A 22,117-nucleotide genomic window follows, 5' to 3' on the forward strand; every position below is an offset into this window, starting at 1 on the left:
CTTTAAAAAACACTGAGGCGTGCAAAGCCCTCCCAGACTGATCATTCCCTCATCAATCTCATTAGTGTGTTATTTTTAAAACACCTCTTTTTTTCTCATTTGCCTTTCCTTAACACTCCAATTTAAATTCAATCATAAATCTTATTAAACATGATATATTGCTTGCATAGAGCCTCCTGTCAAGTGTTGCCTTTGGGTTTGGCTGTGAAAACTTCTCCCTCTATGAAGAGCAAGGCATTGGCATTCAATGGAGTAATATTGGAGTAAATCCAGTGGAAGGTGAACGCTACAGCTTTGTGGTCTCCATCATGATGATGCTCATTGACTCTTTCATCTACTGGGTGCTCACATGGTACATTGAGAATGTATTCCCAGGTACTTTCTTCAGGTTGATACTTTTTGTTGAAATTAAAAACTTAAAAAAACTTTTCATATGGTGTAAAGATTTTAAAAAATGTGCAACTCAAGTAAAAGAATTGTGAAGAAAAAAATATATCAAAATTACCCTTGTATACTGTGTAAAAATAGACATCATAAACCCACACTTTCAAATCCCTGATGCTCAGAAGTTTCCAGCTGCAAGATCCTTTGAAAAATCTCATTACAGAATTAGCTCCCACTTTACTTCCATCTCACACTGAGAGAGGATTGTGGCTGTCTTTACCACAGAATCAGACTAATCCAAATAGCAATTGAAACTGTGGAAAGAAATTCAAAGAAGTAATGTGTTATTAAGCACCAACAAAGCTTTACAGGAGAAATTAAATGGGTGTTAAAGCTTTGTAAAAATAATACAATTGAATTGCTTTCGTAAATAAGAGAGTGCCTATAAAGAGATTGTATATACTGTAATACAAGTCTATATACTAAACTAACAATGTTAAAATACAAATTTCTATATCGTACTGTGATAGACACATGCACATTTTGGAAGTGGTGAAAAATTAAAAAGACTAAATTCCAAAATTCCGTTGTCAGTAATGAAACCACAAAATGAAATGCAGTTTATCAGTCATAGCATACTGAGCTTAATATTAAATTAGAATTGAGATTGATAGCTTATTAATTCATTTTACTGGTCCCTGCTTGAATTTTAATTCATCCTCAATAAGTAAATGCACTAAATTTAATCTCAAGAGCTGCATTAAAAGCTTGCACATTTCAGATTGTTGGGGGTACCACATATCCTCTGTAGAAGCAACATTTGAAAGCCACCTTCCTCCCACGCAACAAAATTAATTATAAAGATTTTTGAATTGTCACGAGAATGGAGGGAAGAACATGAATGTACACAATTATACAAATCTGCGTAAGATTTACAGCCTTAAATTAAAAAGATCTCATGTAGCAGGTCATGCTGTGAGATGTAAAAATCGTATGATCTAGAGTTAGAGACAATCTAAATTCTGGCATTGCTGGTTTTAATCAAGTACACAGGTCATATCAAATTAGGAGTATTACCAAAAAAAAAGGCAGAAAATGTAAAACTCAGATACAATTAAAGGCAAGCCAAATACCTAACAGATGACTTTTAACAGACATGTGCAAGGAATTGTATGCAGGTATCACACATACTGTATAAATTAAAGATGTATAAGATGGGTAAATCTGAGCTTGTAGAAGATATCTTGTGCTGTGGAGACTTGTACAGCAAGACTTGTCTATTTTGATATTTTACTAGCAAAATCTCATTTAGAATATTGTGTTCAGTTTTGGAGGCAATACATTTTTTTATGGTTCTCTGTAATCAGCATTTTTGTTCTCGAAAGTATGTGGGCTACTTTCTCCTACCAAATGTGCTAACTGCGTAGATTGATTATAAAATTATAAATGTTGCCATGTTACAATAGTCTCATATGAAAAACAAAATGTTTGTAGATTCCCTTATATTTATTACTTAGTGGAAGCCTCACCTTCTGCAAAGAACAAAATTAACAGTATCATAATAAATGTGTGCATAATATGTGTTTCCAAATTTCTCTATTCATTTCAAGGGGGAGGGACTTTGGAAACTAGAATACTTGAAAATCAGTATTTTCTTTAAATGTATGCGCCTACTACATTTTAACTAGAATATTTTAACCTCCTGATATAACGCCTGTTGGATCATATTGAGTCTGTCAGATTTGAATTTGGGTGTACAGTATATGCATTACATACGTAAGGTCATCAATCACTGAATTAACTGATCAGACTCGAAGAAGACAAGTGCTTCATCTCTGGCGTCTACAGCATTGAGAATGGCTTCCTGCCATTTGTAGCTTTTCTTATGTTCTTACTTTATATTTCAATCCAGGTCAGTACGGAATACCAAGGCCGTGGTATTTCCCTTTTACAGCATCTTATTGGTGTGGACTGTCGGCAAAATCAGATGGAGACCCGGATGTATTAATGTCTTCTGGATATCAAAATGGTAATAAAAAGCATAATTTGTTTTTAGCTTTATTTTACTTAATAACTGAACTGTACAATTTAATTTGACCTGCATACAATTATATATACAGTACAGATTTCTGTGTACACAAATAGGATGCATATACAGTATACAGTGTTCAGTGGATTACTGATATAATGTGGATGTGGTGCTGCAGCCTATACATACACTGAAAAGCCAAGGAGTCAGCAGTGGAACAGGAAATTGCCTATTAGTTATGAATATGTTCTGCCAACCCAAATGTTAGATGCTTTAACATTATAAAAACATTTTAGAAAAAGGACTCATTCAGTTTTTTCTGTGTTTTCTATACTTTCTTTTGTAAACAAAGTGATTATGAATATACAATATACTTTTTCATTCTGAGGAAACAAACCACATTTGCTTAATCAGTGAAATAAGGCATCGTAGTTTTGATCCATATTAACGTACTAGTACTGTATGTTGTGTATCCATCTTGTCACACTTCTATAACCTGTGATGTTTTTCATTTGTTTGGTAAAAAAATGTTCATAATCTCAGTGCCTGTGATATGTCTGACCTTTTTCAACCCCCTGCAATGTTACAGCTGTCATCTGTCTTTTGTGGTCTTGCAGAGTTATTTTTTCACTTTTTGAAACATTATTATTGGATAACAAAGTGCACTTTGTCTTTTTCAAAACATTAACAAGGCATCTCAATACTTCCCACTTTCCTAAAATTGTTTAATAAATAATGATTTCACAAGACCAGTATTTTCTTTAAGCCATTTCATGATCACCATTGGACTAAAGCACCAAATAACAGTGTAAATCAAACCAGCTTTATCTACACTTTTAATTTTGAATGCATTGAAAAGTTTAATGTTTCATTTATTTTATATCATCATGTCATGATCATGTCCATTAGACTTGATGAATTATCCTATCAAAACTTTAATTCATAGGTTTTTGAAAGGCAGCACTGTCTACTAACTTCTACTATGTCACATTTGTCAAAGTAAAACAAAAGCAAGGGATCAAATACGTCTGTGAGCCATTGTACATGTACTGAAGGTATGCTCCCTGATGCTCTGTCAACATCTCTCGATCTCTTTCTGCCTTTTATCATTTGTCCTAAATCTGTTTTCAGATATATTCTCAGATTTTGCTCAGCCTAGCTTTGTTTTCTGAATATTAGGCTTTCTAGAACCAGTGCCACCCAATCTAAAACCAGGGGTCTCTGTGAGGAACCTTGTTAAAATCTACAAGACTGGCAAGAAGGTGGCAGTGGATGGACTCAGTGTTGACTTTTATGAAGACCAGATAACCTCTTTCCTTGGTCATAATGGAGCAGGAAAAACTACCACAATGTAAGCCATGTTATTTTAAATCTGCGACAATGCAGATGGCTGGAATACAAAGTATTTTTATGAGGGGAAACCACAGTGGTGAAAGCAATTCTTCACTGCTGTATAAATGATCATTTTATGTGCTTTTATTTTGATTCATTTTGCAGAATACTGAATAAAACTACACTGAATGATACTGACTGAAGGTTTTTAAAAAAGAACATACTGAAGATGTATATATTTTAAATTTTCAGAAATGTGCATGTACCACATTTTAACAAAAAATATAGTATGTTTAGTATATTGTATAACATGTTGAACCTCTAGGTTAACCAAATGCAGAACATAATGTCCTTTCCCAACAAAAAATAGTGGTTTGCAGAATTATTAAATGTTTTTGTTTCCATTTTCTCAACTTTATGTCTTCATAAGTTCATTTTTATCATTAGCGTTATTATTTACTGAAATTGACTTTTATTTATTGAGCTATTTTCCAATGCAATAGATAAAAGAAGGAGACACAAACAAAATCACAATGTTTAGGGAGTATATCCCTGATCTACTGTATTTTGATTCTTTGTACTAATATATGAAATGCTGATTTAAGTGATTATACTTTTACAGGTACAGTAATTATTTTTGTTATTTCTAGGTCAATTCTGACAGGGCTGTTTCCACCAACATCTGGCACAGCTTTCATCAATGGCAAGGATATTCGAACTGAGATGGATGATATCAGAAAACATATGGGAATGTGTCCCCAGCACAATGTTTTATTTAATGAGTATGTACACTTTAAATAATTACCCCTTTGTGTTCTTAACACACCATACCTAAATTATTTTAACAAACAGAATTAAATTGATTTATGAATATATTTGGTGAAATTTAAGATCAACAGAGTTTTGTGCATAACATTACAGAGAATCCATAAATACATTTTACAGGTCTTTCCTACTGTACAGTATATATAAAAAATAATAATTTCTTTGACATTGGGATTTACACAGATTTGCACACACTAGAAAGGCTTTGCTTCCCCCCCAAAAAAATTGTTGTTTACAGATTGTTCACCTTGTTTATTTCTTCACAAAAGCTAGTGACTTACATATTCTTCTGAGACTTTCTCTCTAGTGAGCTGCATGATTGCTAAATCCCAATATTGTGTAATGAGAGCAGTTTCAGATACATATATGGTGAACTGCACATGTTGTCATTAACTCAAAGCAATTTATCATCATAGGAAAAGTTACAAGTTATCCATTTTGCCCACTTTGTTGTAAAACATTCGTCTCTGTCTGATGCAGACCTAAAATAAGTCTTTTGAGTCTATTTTCCCTCTGGTGAGATTTCAGTTGAGGCTGGTCCTTTGCTCACTTTACCTAAGATTAAATCTCAGACTTGGTGATTGTGCCTTTCCTGTCTCTGCTCCACTCCTCAGAGTCTGTGACAGACAGATTTCTTGACACTCTTCAAATCTGAACTGAAATCTCAACATTGCCCTAGATTCTATCTGTATAAACTTGTATGTTATTTTATGTAGAGCAACCTTGGGAAGGCACTTCATAAATAAAAGATTATTATTATTATTAGGACTTTTCCTCCTATGTAATGTTTGAACTTTGGTATTTTTTGACTCTCAAAATTATCACCAATTATCCTTTGCAGTAATTACATCATACCATTTCATTCATACATACAGTATATGAAAGAAGACAGAAGTCCATGCACCTAATTATACATGCTCTACAAATACTTGCGTCCCAAAAAAGTATCTGGTCAAAATTTTTTTCAGGAGTTTGATTTTATCATTAAAAGTTAAAATTGAAAATATACAGTAAATGAAAACAAAGACAAAAAAATAAAAAATTACAAACCACCAAAAAGAAAGAAATGTAGTTAACATAGACTGCGTACAGAACATATTAAACACCTTAGAATGTATTTTCATCTATAGTTAATAATTAGCCAACACTAAAAGATTAAACTACAGTAAGTTCGGTATTATGCAATATAATACATGTGAAGAAAAGTTAGATCTCAAATTCCCTTTTAACTCTTTTCATTATTTCATTAAATATAAAATAACTACGTTTTTGTGAGTGTGGCAGCACATAGCATAATTAGAATTCTGTGCTTTTTAATTTGCATGTGCAAAGGTGACTTATGCAACCTTAAAACACACTGATTTGACAGTTCATGTACCCTAAGTTACAGTCAGTTAAACCACCAGTAACAATGTACTGTAACTGTCATGATTGTAATCCCTCCTCTTAAGGGCGCTCCGGCTCTTTAATTTTTTGATTATTTCATGCACCTGCCTCCAATCCTGCGCCTCCTTATTTAAACTGGGCGCTCTCATTACTCTGGGCTCTGCATTGGAAGACAGACGCCCGGAGGCCTGCCTACCATCAAGTCGCCCGACGTCCACGGCTTGAGGGCATAGGTCTCCTACAGTATCTGCGTCCTGAGCCAGCTGAGTCCAGGGCTCAAAGCGCCTGGCCTCGTCATCCTGTTTTTATTTCCTTGTCCTTGTACCAGATCCCATTCCGGTTTTTAACTCTGTTTTGTCACGTCTCATTTGGATCACCCGGTTTTGGACTTTTTCCCCCCTGGACTCCTTGGATTTGTTCACCCTTGGCTACGCCCCCCGAGCACTAGTTCACCATCGTCCCTCCCCCCCGTCTGTCAACCTCTCCTGATCCTCGTCGTCTCCTCCCCGTCATCCTTTTCCACTTACTTCCGGATTATACCGTCTGCATAGGGTCCAGAACTACACTTCAGGGGAGCCTGGACCGTACAGTAACAGTAACTGTAGCTTGTTACAGTAACATCAAAAACCAGCATCACCAAGATATACAATTGCAACTGATAAATCAAAAAGTTGCAGTTCCACGAGAAAAGTCCCTAACAGGTTTTCTGATGTCTATGTAACATTGTTAATACTGTTTTCATACAACCAGGGTCAGTCAACGTTTTGTCACGACCGTCATGCCTCCTCTTGAGGGCGCTCCAACCCTTTCGTATTTTAGTTCATTACTTGCCTCTGCCCCCTGTTTAGTCTGCCACTATTTAAGCCTGGCGCTCCCGCTATTTCTTGTTCAGCATTGGAAGATGGCTTACGGGTAGCCCGAGGGAAGGCCTTATTCCATGGCGTCCTGACCGTCTGAGTCTGGGGCTCGGAGCGCCTGGCCTCATTACTCTGTTTTAACTCCTTGTTCCTGTTCCGGATCCCATTCTGAATTTTAACTTGAAGAATGAGTACATCAGTGTCATATATGGTACTTACTTTATTTATGAGCCTTTAAGTATTCCCACAATATTAGGTTACCATCTCAATTTTTATTTCAATCAGCTGACTTTGCACAATCTGCAATGCAGTAAGTTTTCAACTCACAGATGTCCTCTTAACTTAATGGCTGTAACATTCCTCCTGAAATGCTGAAGATGCTGTAGTGCAATTTGTCACATTTAAACTTTTGCACAAATACATCTGATCTCATGATCTTGTGTCACTGGCTGCTCAGTGACAAACTCTTGTTCACATAGAGTGCAGTATTCTCAGTAGTTTAATACTAAAAAGAACTGCTGAGGGGGGAAAGTTTATGATTTGTCAGTTCTACAACATTTTGTAGAGAGCAATATAGCATCTCATTAAAGACAAGTGTCCACAAAGCAAAAATAGTACAGTATATGAATGAATCTACTGTCATCCCTAAATGCTTTTAGGAATGTACTGTAAAAGGATAAAATGACCAAACTCAGTATCTACAGTTTTTTGTAAAAGACCAAAAAGCGTTTATACTCTTTTGCACTGTACTGGTCACTTTTTACTGATTATAAGAAATTTTGCAACCAAATGTTAACTTAGTAATGTAATAAATACTACAGATAATTTAGTAGTGACATATAATAATACTTCACTGTTTATATTTTTCCATCGTATTTTTCTTAAATAGGTCCACTTATTATTTATAATAATATATATATATTACTTATAATAGGCTTTTTCAAAATGTGTACCTGTAGTAAGGTACAGTATTGGTTTTTCATGATATTCCAGGTCCACAACTCAGCAGCAATTATTTAAAAATAGCCCCACAATTCAGGCAGGGTCTAATTTATAAGTGTATTGAAAAATGGAGCATCCCTTTGGTCCATTTGAAATGCCTCTTCTAGTCTGTGGTGCATTGTTTGCAAGGATGTACAGTATTTAAGGTATGAAGGACACAGCAAATACACATAAGAAATCAGATGAAATTATGTTATTGACAAAACATGGATACACCCAACTTAATCTCATCCAACATTTAATATGTAGTTGCTTGGGTAAAGTACTTACAGTACAAAAGTGCATACTTTTTCTGTAGCGTGTTGTGGTAATCAAGCATGAAGTGGAATGAAAATTCTAATTTCTGATAGATACAGTACCTGTTTCATTGGAAAAAGTGCTAGGCAGTGTAACTATGTAACGCAAGCTGTTTTCATTTCTAGAATGACGGTAGAAGAGCACATTTACTTCTATGCACGATTAAAGGGGAAAAGTTCAAAGGAAGTAAAAGGAGAAATGGACCAGATAATAAAAGATGTTGGCCTGCCACATAAACGAAAGGATTTGGTCAAAAACCTCTCAGGTACTTGGCTGTTAGTTTTTTATTATTAATTAATCATTCCTTTCTTATTCAGAAGATCAAACAGAGTTGATAATCTTCTTTTATGAAATGACCTTTACTTAACAAAGAAGTCCTACTGAGTATGTAATCTCTTTTAAAACAGATGTGTTTGATAAATTGACATTACAGAAGTGCTATAATGTGAACACAATGTTTTAAAAATTTATTTTCAGGTAATAGTGGATTATGATTGATCTACACTTGACATTTACACTGTGTTATAAAATGTGACTCTTTTTTCATGTTGTATTATGAACTATATTGAAATATTTAAACTAACTAACTAAACTTTCTTCAAGCTTTTTTACAGCAATTCTCTTAAGTTCTCTTAATAATTTGCTTTATACAACTTGAATAAACTGAAGTTAATTGGAAATCTCCCAAAGTTTTCTTGCAATGCTACGGGAACCATTTTAGGTAGTATGGTGTGGGAAAAACAGCACTAATAGACAAACGCCTCAGTTTTCTAGTTCTCCTGCTACTGTATCTTGCAGTCATACCAAGAAGAATAACACTCTTTATGTTCTCTGATCTATTTTGCATATGGCAGTCACTGAATTTAAGTAACAGAGAACATACAGTTCTTCATTGAATTATTCTGATTCTGTCAGACGTTATTCACTCATACAGGACTTTGTGGTTTGTAGTGCAGACAAGATCCACTGCAGCTGCATGTCACAATTCTTCATACAGTATGTCTGCCACAGAGTGGCAGATCGTCGCCGCATAACCAATACTGGTAGCCATTCCACAGCTGTAACAGGTTACTAGTTACTCTGAATTAGTGAATTAGTATTAATGAAACTTCAAAGTGCACTTTTTCTTTAATCATATACCTAATCGTACACAAGTACCATATTTTTATAAGGTAATAACTAAAACCACTAGAACTGCCCAATTCCCATCTGAAAATTGTCAGCTCCTTCTTTCTATATACGAGCTGATCAGCTACAGTTTGTAAACATATAGCATGTTCAAAGATGACATTTCAACATATTTGGGGTGATCACTAGTCCATAAACTGCCAATCATTGTGATTGGGTCACTTTTGTCTTGCAAGTTACCCTACCGTGGTGTAGAACACAGGTCAATCCGCAAGTTTAGATTCATAGGTTCTAAAGAAAGATTGATTCACTCATTCAGTTATTTAGTCCAAGTTACTCGAGTTTGTGATAGTCAGTCTAATGATCAATCAAAATGTCACAAAAAATAAAATCTGTAAATTTTATTTATAAAAACACATTTACATGTATAAAAAGTAATACTTTTCTTTGGATTCTCAATATATACTGAGAAACTGCCTGCAGTCTTAGCACAAACTTGATTAGAGTTCTTTCCTAGTGATAGCCAATTCAGCCAGAATTGTTTTGGACAAAGCACATTTTAGTCTAATCAAATTTAGATTGAAATTTAGATTCCAGTATTCATTTCTGTGCAAACAGGATTCTTTATATTAAAGGCAAATTCATCTATACTATTAAGCAGTAATATTGTGCTTACTATAGCCATGTTTTCTAATCTCAAAATAGACATGATTTATATAGCAGGATATTGAATACAAGCATAACTGAAATTGGCAACTTTATAAACAAAATATAGATTTTGTTATTAGTGCTAAGCTCCTTCCAATATGGATGTTTTTGTCAATAAAGTTGTAGCATTTCATTTAATTTTTCTGTAGAATGCTGCAGTTTATTAAATGAAACTTCCAAAATATGCATCATGTTAGTTAATATGACAACATTTAAAATTTGTTATTATTATTCTAATATTACTCTGTTAGTGGAACTGATACACAGTTGCTTATATAACATACATTATAAGTTACATTACATAGTAAATTTACATAGTAAAATTACTAATTTTTCTTATCCTACTTTAGCAATAATGAGCATTTCTGGGAGAGCTAAAAGTGTAATTTATCTCCTCAACATTATTTTTGACAGGAGGAATGCAAAGGAAATTGTCAGTGGCAATTGCATTTGTTGGAGGATCAAGAATTGTAATCCTTGATGAGCCAACAGCTGGTGTGGACCCTTATGCCAGAAGAGGAATATGGGAACTTTTGTTAAAATACAAACAAGGTATTTCAGGACAGATTCAGAAGTATTACTTTTCTTTTACAATTTTATGTTCTACTTTTCGGTCATGCTCTACAGTCCTATCATGAATAAAACCTGGTTATAATTTGTTAACAGTACTATATTGTAAGTGATACTGTATATAATCAAGGCTATGTATCTCAGTAATACATAATGTGTTAGGTATTTTATGGAATCTGGATGGCGCAAGACACCATAGGCCATGGTGATAAGTAGGGTATCGTACACAAAAGAAACCATACATGAGTGTAGACCAAACAGGAAATATTTTTATTCAGGTTTTCACACAAAGCACCAGTGCTCAGAATAAAAGCAAAACAAAAGCCTATCTCTTTGTTTAGAGCACTAAACAAAAGAACTAAGAACAGAACATTCTTGAGTTTTATCTCTTTGTGGTTTGGGGAGCTATTCTACTTTTGTACTCTCATGAAACAAAAAATAGTGTGCTCTCTTGTGCACAAAATAAACAGGCTATATTGTCAGCTTTTTCACTCTAAAAGTAATCAAATGAACTCGGCTCGCACTCTCTCTACTCCAAAAAACTTTTTTTTTTATTAGAACTTGTCGAACCCGTCAACATTTTGGCATACACAAGCCTTCAACGGGGCACCAGAGAGTGTACACCCAGTTCATTTTGTTAGTTTTACTGATTTTTACTGGACAGCACTCCAACAATTTTGGGTGTGTGTTCTTCTCTTCTCTTTTGTTGTTGCTTCTTCTCTCGATCTACAGTTTGTATCCAGCTAGCTTTTATGAGCTTTGGCTTCCATCTCTCTGAGGACAGCTTTCTTTCTCTTATTTATCATTTCTCTTGCCATCCTGCAGTCAGCTTTGGACAGACCTTTCTTAACCCTTTCATCCTGGTACTTTTCATCTAGACCAGAGGCAACTTTTCAGTAGGTGTGTGACAAGAGTTACTTTAGTTAATGCACTTATTTTTATGGATTTGCATGCCATTGATACTTTGTTTTTAATATCAATAATAGCCCTACTTGCATTTTGATAAAAAAATATTGTCATATAATATCTTAACTTAATAAATGAATATGCACATCTTGCCATTTAGTGTGATCCTTTCCCTTGCTCCATTCTCAGGCTTGTACTGTAGCTCAACATTTTAAGCAGCACATGAGCCTCTGAGTGTTCCGTTGTTAACCAGCTAGAGGTGGAACAAAAAACTTAGTTAATGTGTGAAAATACCTGTTCACACAGATATGTTCCAAATGCTGAAAGATGATAGACATGCTGTAATCACATTCTGTGTTTTGCTGCTCTGGGAATTTGAATTCCATATCTCTGATCACTGCAATTCAATTAGCTGTATTTCAAAATCCTTAACACTCATCCACTGAAACACTGAGAAATCCATGTCACTGGTGTCAAAGCTGTCTGTTTTCATCAGAAAAGAAAACATTAGGTCAAAATGCTGGAAATCCTGCAATTCGGCAGAAAATTCTGATGCCAGTTCTTGCATGTACACTCCAAACTCAGCAAAACAGATCATGTTTCAAAAGTTCTTTAAGATGTTGGAAATGGTGTAAGGTTGAGATGTCAATGTCCTGAGAAAAAATGGCAAGTTTTGCAAGAAATGCCTTTCACGTTTCAACAGGACCCATAACAGTTTGATGTGCACCCTACAGACAGAGGTTGAGTTCATACACATGCGTAGTGATACATTTCTCTTGCAACCCATTTCTCATCATGCAGTTCTGGGCAGTTTTGACATTTTCCTGACAAAATTGCATCAAGACAGTTCACAAAGTGTGCCAAAACAATCCCGCATGATTTTGTAATTTGCCTTTGTGGTTTGACTTTTCCTTACACAGAAATTAGTGAAGTCACTTCTTTATTTTCCATACCTTAGAATGGCTCGTTTCAGGCTAGTCTGCCTCATCCTTGAAGTGTTTGTCACATTTTGTCTGAAACCATGTAACAAATGATGCTCACACAACACAGTGCACAAAGACTTTGATCTTTATGTTGAACAAATCCATATTCATCTTTCCAAAAGGACTCAAATGAGCAAACATTTAACTTTGCAACTGCCATCTTGTCCAAAATGTTTGACTTTACAGTAAAGTTTGAAAATTGTTAGAGGCACGGATTGCAAGCTTTCCTGTGGAAACAAAAGGCCAGGCTCACTAAAAACAATACAGCAAATAATCCAAGTGAATTATTTTTTTTCTATACCAAAGGCTTTCATTGTGTAGCACGTTGTAGTGAATTATAGTACAGTTAGCATAGTTTTTTTTATCATTTTTAACTTAATTCCATGGCCTGTTTCACTTCTATTGTATCTGCCCATAAAAAGATATTTGCATGTCAATAATGGTGCATTTGCTATACAGTAGGTTGCAATAAACCAAAATGTGTGTTAGGAACTCTCAGTTTTAATACACATTTAATAGTTAGTCCAACAGCACAGAATTTCCTACTTCATAACATGTAATATGCATGTTGTCTTTACACAACAATGCACACAGAAGTATAAGGTCTTCAAACAGAGGTTCTTAACTCCAAGGTGAACAAATTTGACAGTACTTCCCCATTCCCTGCCCTGCACTTGACTGCCTGAGAAATATTTTTCTTTCTTCTATCAACTTTTTGTTCTATTATATGAAGTGCATTAGTAACAGACTGAATGCAGCCCTAACCAAATTTTAATCAAGACTAGTGACTTCCCTCCATGCAGAGAATCCAGAAGTAGTTCTATTTATGGTGTACCTTTTAAAATGAAGCAGAACTAAGAATGATTTGCTACATTTAACTGGTGGTTAGTTTAATCATCATGAGAGGCATTCCAATATATCATCACCACATTTTACAAGAAACATGTCCTTGTAAATATTATAATTCTTTAACTAGTTCTTCTGTACCTTAATTAGCTTGTGACTGATGCAGTTTTGAGTCAATGCAAATACCAATACAATATTACATGCTGTATGATACTGATGATATTAAAATACATAATTATATTGAATATATTGATTGCTAATTAATTTATCCACAATTCTGAAACACTACTATCACACTTGTTTATATAGATCTCCACTCTGCATTTTTGTATTAGAAAGAGCTGTGCCTAGGAAGGTTTTTGTTTTGTCAAGGAGCTAGGGTACAGGAGTCGTTATCTGCACTAATCCAATTCACATGTTAATGAGAGCTGATTTTGTACTAATTAGATGTTCTTTAATTATAAAAAGCATGGGATATCAATAGCCACAAAATTGTAATTACATTTTTCTGTTAATATGAAAATTAAAGAGAATCTAAAAATTAAAAAATAGAACTTAAAAGTTGGACAAAAACAGGGTCCAGAAAAGGCAACAAAATCATTACCAATTACATATAACATAATTATACTCATTTACTGGGAAAACAAGTGGATGTTCTAATTTGAAAGTGGAATTAGGCATTACATTTAATTCAGCATTTTAAGGCATTACTGAGTCCACAGATTACTCCACAGACTGGGGGACTCAAACAACATAAGAAAAGGACAGGTAACTGTCTGTGATAAATTAAACTTCACACAGGGTGTTTTAAATTTTTTATGGTTTGTAAATCTTTCAAGAGAAATAGTGATTAGCTGATAAGAGATAGGGATAATGGCAGTAAATCAATCAAACAGAAACCATCATTAAATAAGCAATCTGCAATTTATGGGGGGAAAAAGTCAATGAGTGCTAATTAGTTTTTATCAGTCTTGACCTGGAGCTGTGTGTGCTAGGGCCTCCTGCCTACTATTTCATTAGAGACTTCTAAACATTGGCATCTTCAATATGTTTTCCTTCTGTCCCTCGGGACCAGTTTAGTTTCTTCACAGGCAATTCAATTATCTATTGTAATGTGTTATCTGTAACTTTCACGTCAGCATGTTTTATATGATTCATTAAATAAATGTTTTTTTTTTGCTTCTATGGATGGAAACTGCACTTTGATAGGAGAAAGTGACCCTAAAATAGTGGTGAGGCTGTTTTGTGCAGTCCTTATGTGATAAGGAGACAGTTTTCATTATTTCTTTTAGTAAAAATGACAAAATGAAGGACAAAACAGGAGTTTAAGACAAAGGAGTAATTAAGTGGCTGAGTTCTCTATTGACACAAATTATATATTACTGTTTCCCCATGTTAAATTGCATAGATGTGTAGCACTGTAGACATTGTAGTGTAACATTACATCTGCTGTCTGATATGCTGAATTGAAAACGTAATGTATTCTGTGTTTAACCACTAATTTGGTGAACAGTTTTCTTGTTTATTTGTTACTGTATGTTAGTTTTTTTAGTTAAAACAAGGACGGCTTCTCATTTACCATCACTCTAAAAGCTAAAGTTTTGCAAACTATTGGTTGTATAATGAGCTTTATTGCCAAATAAGTCTTATATCCTGAAATTTGTGAGGTTCTTTAATAATATTTCTTATTTAATTAATTTTAGCTCCTATCTACAACTGTAGTGATCCAAATTCAGTTGACGATCTGTCCATATTTTAAATCTAACAGTACAGTAGATATTAAAAAATGATAGTGCTTTGAAAAAACATTATTTCATAATTTTGTTTTTAGATTTTTTAATTCATGTTTTGAATGTTAAAGTTAATATTTATCATTAAAATAAATTAAAGGTTAATTAAAGGTTTCTCTTAGGGTTAAACATCCTTTAAAAAATTAAGACTTGAAATATGCATTATTATTAAATGCATATTTCATTATACCAATCTTCCGATATCCTAAAACTCAGTTTTAAGATAGGGCTAAAATCTATATTTATTTCATCATAATGAAACAATCTGCACTGCTAATACAATACATTCAATTGAGTTTTGTCTAAGTATAATGTCCTAATTGTCACAGAGTCCTCACAGATGTTAATCATTATGGATTGAGTACATCAGAACAGACAAAAACAACCATTAGGCATAGAAGACAAAAAATACAAAAAAAATAGAAGAAAAGTCTAAAATCTCTAAGGATCCAAGGCCTAATGGTTTTGCCCCCTCCCCACCAAGCAATAAGTCATGAGAGCCACTTGTAGCAATCTGGAGTGAGTCATTTAATACAACAGTGCGCGTCTGCAGACTATTCTAAAGGGTTGATTGTGTTAAACTGCTGAACGGTTATGCAGTCCAGTCTACCAGCAGGGGGGGCAGTGTCTAAAGTCCAGCATCTAAGTTCTTCTGTCCCTGGTCAGTTAAGTTTTAAAATTGAAGTTATTTCATTTTCATAACCCTGAATTCAGAATCACTCATTTTTGTGAGTCTGACTATAAGGCTCAATCTTCAATTGTAAAAACAGTGTTATCTTCAAACGACAAAAAATTCTATGTTGTTTGGTGATACAGGAGTTCACATGTAGCCACATTTTGGAAAGACGTACTTCAGAGGAAAAGTGTAAAAATAAATTGGTCTCGCTGAAGTAAAAATACTTCTCTGATTTAGTAAATGTACTTACCATGGAGTTATAAAGGATCTGATGGTCATTTGAGATTTCTCATTGTCTGTCTGCTAGAGATAAAGTGTTCCAGTCACTCTAAAACAATTCCGAGAGGAAGTTTTGTTTGCCAGATATTTAATTTGAGGTACTGTATACTGCAGGTGATGGCTCTGAAAATAATTTTTAGAGCTGCAGTTTTAAGGCTGAGTATTTGAAAAGTTGGGTATTGACTTTCTCTTCAGAGCATAAATATGCCAAGTTTAGAAAATTTTAGATTTTATGACAGTGATGGGGGTTTCAAAGATACAATTTTATTTTCTTCTTTAATTGTGATATAAAAAAAACAAATTCTCATGGAAAACGAAAAAGGTAAGTGGGAGTGACACAATTAGTATAGCTAATGAGACTAGGAAAATGAATTCATAACCCCAGTGACCTAACCTTTAGAATTAAAAAGAAAGAGCAGTGTGATTAATTTTCAAGTTCATAGCATCATCTTCAGTCATTCAACCATGATGCTTTGTTGCTTTTTCCCTGGGCTGTTTCATTTGTTACATTATTTATAACGTGCAGTTCACCTTAGAAATGCAAGAAAATGAAGGAATGCTTTTTGGTACATCATTCAGAATGAAGTACCAATTCTGCTTTTGTATGGTTTCACAGTGATTCTGATGGGGTAACGACTAATGTGAATTGTGGGTGAGAGGGGGCTTTGTGTGCTGAGAAATAATACACATTTTCAGTGTTGGGTTTATGTTTTGAAACATTAAACATTTAAACATTCTTCAAAAGATATACTGTACAGTAAGTCTGAAGTCAGTATACTGACTTAGACAATTCTTAGATAATAACATTTTAGTTTCAATTTTTCTTTGGAAAACTTGCTGATATTTGACTTCTTTTATCCATACGTGTCCAGTTTGAGCTGTTTTATTTTTTAAAAATCACTTAAATGTGTATACATCATGTGAAACTCAACAATTCCCCCCATATGTTGCTAGGAGTGTACAAGTAACATACCTTTAAATTTTCTTTTCCTATGTAATGAAGTAGCAATTGTAACGATGCGTAGTTTAGGACCCTGTGCGGACGGTATAATCCGGAAGTGACTTGAAAAGGGCTATGGGGAAAACAGTCAGGAATGGAAGGGATGGCAAACAGGGGGCGGTGCCATCAGTGATCAGGTGCAAGGGGGGAGCGCAGGCAAACAAGTTCAAAACAGTCCAATGTAGGAAATCCGGGGCGCAGTCTTAAATCCAAAACCAGGGAATCTATCCAAGACACAACAATTAAAAACAGGAACTGGGACATGGAACAAGGAGATTAAAAATGAAGTGACGAGGAACAGGGACATGAGACAAGGAGATTAAAAACGGAGAGATGTGGCCAGGTGCTCTGAGCCCCGGACTCAGCTTGGTTAGGACACCGTTAGGAAGCCTATGCCCTCAAGCCGCGGACGTAAGGCGACTTGATGGTAGGCGGGCCTCCTGGCGTCCGTCTTCCAATGCAGAGCCATGGGATTCCGGAGCACCGGGTTTAAATAAAGAACGGAACAAAAGGGCAGGCGAACGTGATAATGAAAATTAACACAAAAGGGTCAGAGCACCCTCTAGAGGAGGGATGACGAACATGACAGCAATTTGAGCACTTAGAGGTTTAACCTCTACCAGATAGATAGATAGATAGATAGATAGATAGATAGATAGATAGATAGATAGATACTTTATTGATCCCGTGAGGGAAATTGCAGTGCAACAGCAGCTTAACACACACAACACAGCCACAATGTAATGAATTATATAATAATAGTACAATACATACAATACAATACAAGAGTTACTCACAGTCCAGACGCACAAGAACAAACTAGAACAGAACAGTACACAGAAAATCATATCACACTCATATCACACATATGGATATAAATATAGATGTAACTGTAGATATAAATATAAATGTATTGCACAGGTCCCTGGCATATATTGCACAGAAAGTGGTTGTAAACGGGAAAAAGAAAAAGAAAAAGAAGAAGAAGAGAACAGATGTAGCAGTAGATGTGTAGATGCGTTTAATCCAGATACAGGTCACTGTCGATGTTGCCTCTGCCAAGACGCAAGGTGGATGCGTTGTACAGTCTTATGGCAGACGGCAAGAATGACCTCCTGTAGCGCTCCCTGTTGCACCATGGATGAATCAGTCTATTGCTGTACGTGCTCTTCATTCCTGCAAGCCTGTCATAGAGGGGATGGGAGAAGTTGTCCATGATGGCCTCTAGTTTGGACATCATTCTCCTCTCAGCCACTACCTCCAAGGAGTCCAGGTCAGACCCAATGACAGAGCTTGCTCTCCTGATGAGCTTGTTCAGCCTTTTGGAATCTACTGCTCTAATCCCCGAGCCCCAGCACACCACTGCGTAGAAAATGGCACTCGCTACCACCGACTGATAGAACATGTGTAGCATCTTACTACACACATTGAAGGACCTGAGCCTCCTCAAGAAGTAGAGTCGGCTCTGTCCCTTCTTATAGATGGCCTCGGTGTTCTTAGACCATTCCAGTCTATCGTCGATGTGCACTCCCAGGTACTTGTACGAGTCCACCATCTCCACGCCACTCCCATGGATGTAGACAGGAGTAGGTTTGACCTTTTTCCTCCTGAAATCTACCACCAGTTCCTTTGTCTTTGTAACATTCAGTTCCAAGTGGTTTACCCCACACCACTCCACAAAGCTGCTGACCAGTCCTCTGTACTCCTCCTCCTGCTCACCCTTGATACATCCCACAATTGCAGAGTCATCTGAGAACTTCTGCAGGTGGCATGACTCTGAGTTGTACTTAAAGTCCGAAGTATAGAGGGTGAAGAGGAATGGAGAAAGAACTGTCCCTTGAGGTGCCCCTGTGTTACTCACTACCTGTTCAGACACACAGTTCTGAAGTCTCACAGACTGTGGTCTGCCTGTCAGGTAGTCAGTGATCCACGAGGTCGTGGAGGCATCGACTTGCATCTCTTCCAGCTTCCTCCTTAGAAGTAAGGGCTGGATGGTATTGAAGGCACTGGAGAAGTCGAAAAACATGATCCTTACAGTGTTGCCAGCCCTGTCCAGGTGTGAGTAGGCCCTTTGCAGCATGTAGATGATCGCATCCTCCACACCAACACTGGGCTGGTAGGCAAACTGTAGGGTGTCCAGTGATGAGCTGACCAGGGGTCTCAGGTGGGATAAGACCAGCCTTTCCAGTGTCTTCATGATGTGAGAAGTCAGTGCAACTGGTCTGTAGTCGTTGAGGACAGAGGGGCGCCCTTTCTTTGGTACCGGGACCAGGCATGATGTCTTCCAGAGCACCGGGACTCTTTCCAAGCGCAGGCTCAGGTTGAACAGTTGCTGGAGCACTCCGCTCAGCTGATCAGCACAGGCCCTCAGAACTCTGGGACAGATGTTATCTGGTCCTGCGGCCTTACCCTCGTGCAGCCTCTTCAGCTCCTTCTTCACCTGGTCAGTTGTGATGGTCAGCCTGGCCTGGGGGTTGGTGCTCATAGTGCTTTTAGTGCTGCAGGTGTTAATGGCGGAGGTGTTGGAGAGTGGCAGCTGTGGGGGATGGGTGAAATATTCACTATACCATTTTAAGGAATATAGCTTCAGGAAATCTAATTTCCCCATTAAATGAAAATTAACTTACTCCCTTTTTTAATCTTGTAGAAACTAAAAGAAAAAAATACAAGTAGATTACTCATACACTCCTGGAAACATACTTGCACATATGTAAAACATTTTTGTATCAAGTTAGAATCATCATATACTGTATGAGCCCCCAACTGCACATGGGGCAATTAGCAAGTGTAAGCAGCTTCCTGCAACCTGCCCTCCTTCAAGCCACTTATTTTTTAAACATCACAGACAAAATCAACCATGTCAGAGGTTCAGCACTGTGGTCAGGTGTGTCTCTCTCTGATCAAGACCACTGTAACATTGCAATAACGTACTGTAGGTACGACAAGAAAGCACTGGATGACTAAATGCTTGATGGTGTCAGTTGTCTGCCAGAATTTGAGGAAACACAATCACAATTGACTAGTGACATGACAGGTTTTAAAATTATGTTTTTAGTAACCATGATTGTTGCCCTTTCACCAATTAGATAAAAAGTGTTAGAGCAATGCCTTTAAACATGCATAGGTAATCCGTTGTTATTTTACCTGCATGGAGCATGGAAATGTTCAGCCCTAACTGAAACTTATTCTGATGCACAGTTTCATACACCAAATCGTATGCTTTGAGTGCCTATGCGTACTTCTGAATTGTGTCTGTGTGACAGAGGAGTCTGTCACAGGGGACAGATAGCACAGAAAATACAACATTCATACACCTTCCATTGAGCGGTTGCTAGATAAGTTCCTGAGGGTGCACACTCAGGGCTTGACTTGTAACTGCTATTACTTAATTTCATATACATACCAAATTTCACATACATTCAAATACTTAAACACAGGTATGAGTGAATATTGTGGTGTGAATGGAGAGCGCTCTCAAAATGGATGTTACTCACTGTTTGTTTGGTGTCAGTACTTCTGGGGTGAGTCAGCCTATGGTGGCCTCAAAAGGCCAAACCTAACCCCCGTTCTCAAGGGTTATTTATGGAAAGGGGAAAAACCACTTTGAAGTAGAGAAATGGTTTGTTCCAGAGGGGGAGGGGCTTACAAGCTATTTAAGCTGGCTCCTCAGCCTATAAGTTTTGTTGGTTGTTGGTTGTTGGTGGTTAGGTAGTGTCACAGAGAGACAGAGAGACAGAGAGACAGAGAGACAGAGAGACAGAGAGACAGAGAGACAGAGAGACAGAGAGACAGAGAGACAGAGAGACAGAGAGACAGAGAGACAGAGAGACAGAGAGACAGAGAGACAGAGAGACAGAGAGACAGAGAGACAGAGAATTCACCTTTATTTGAATAATTAGTTTTTGTTTCTTTTTTGGGGGGGGGTTTATTTTCTGTTGAGGGGGACTGGGAGCACTGTAAATAGACTGCACTTGTTTGCTTGGGTGCTTTTGTGGCGGAGCCAGTTTGAGATAAAATGGACCTACTTTGGGCTTTCTCAGGCCATTGTGTGACAGTCTGAGACCACCCAGTGTAATCCAGGGAACATGTGGAGGATAATTCCATGCTGGAAAAACAGATTCCCTGTATGAAGCAAATGAAAGAGTATGGGGAAGTGGATGTGGTGAGAAAGTGTGTTTAAATGAAAGGCAATCTGGGAAACACATTCTTGGAGACTTGCTGAAAAGTTGAAATCAGTAAATGAATGGAGAGGTTTTAAAAAGAAATGAGTCTGTCCTTGAGAGTTGGTGGAGAGTGTGATCCTGGTGTAAGAACAGTCCTGGCTTTTGATGTCATTTTCTGGAATCCCTGTGAAAGGACACAGACAGAAAGGTCGCAGTAATCATGGTCAGGAGAGGTAAAATGGGGAGCTATCAGCTTGGAGAGATCTTCCATCCTCACTTCTCTGATTGCTCTGTTCTGACTCACTGCTTTCAGTGTGGAATTAACCTCTACTTGTTCCTTTGCATCCGGTTGACGAAGCTTCCCACACTAAATTCGTTATATTGGAATGCAGTCAATGAATCAATCTAAATCATGCTATGAAACAGCTGTCTTATTCTGAAAGTGTTATGAGAAACTGTTAAGAAAAATTCCCAAATTCTCTGTTTTACTGAGAGTAGGATTATAAAAGTTTAATGAGTGAGCTACAGTTTCCTATCTTGCACTCTTACATATAACATTAGAAAATCCTTCCCTTTCCCTGATCAACTTCGGATCTTTGTATGGAATTTTTAAAAAAATCTCACATCCCTACTCATCATTGGAAGTCGTAAGATTTTTCTGAACATATTTTTGAAAACAGTAATCTAGAAGGCTACCAACTGCAAAAAGACTAATGCAGAACTCTGAATTCTAAAGATGCAAAATGAAAGGCCAATATATATTACAGTATATACACAACTTGTGGCATATACAGTATAATTCCTGATAAGCTTACTTTTCAAAATCATATATTAAAGTATATTTAAAAATTTAGAAATGCAAGTATAAGATTATCATGTCTTATATAACATATAATAGTTGTTTGCTGATAATGGAGTGTTAGCTGTCTAAAATGAATAACAGAGCACAGTTTACA

At 36.4% G+C, this 22,117-nt stretch overlaps 1 protein-coding gene across 1 annotated transcript in view; it reads left to right on the forward strand.

Moving 5' to 3' along the window:
• The window catches only part of LOC148840567 (phospholipid-transporting ATPase ABCA1), a 300,212-nt gene that overhangs the window by 120,428 nt on the left and 157,667 nt on the right, over positions 1–22,117 (forward strand). The window contains exons 16-21 of the mRNA XM_088932095.1: positions 171–375; positions 2,297–2,413; positions 3,593–3,764; positions 4,396–4,527; positions 8,238–8,377; positions 10,363–10,500. Of these exons, the coding sequence (XP_088788221.1) occupies positions 171–375; positions 2,297–2,413; positions 3,593–3,764; positions 4,396–4,527; positions 8,238–8,377; positions 10,363–10,500 (904 nt within the window). The remainder of the gene's footprint in view (positions 1–170; positions 376–2,296; positions 2,414–3,592; positions 3,765–4,395; positions 4,528–8,237; positions 8,378–10,362; positions 10,501–22,117) is intronic.

The sequence above is a fragment of the Atractosteus spatula genome, chromosome 1 (assembly GCF_055471065.1).
Source record: "Atractosteus spatula isolate fAtrSpa1 chromosome 1, fAtrSpa1.hap1, whole genome shotgun sequence".
NCBI lineage: Eukaryota > Metazoa > Chordata > Actinopteri > Semionotiformes > Lepisosteidae > Atractosteus > Atractosteus spatula.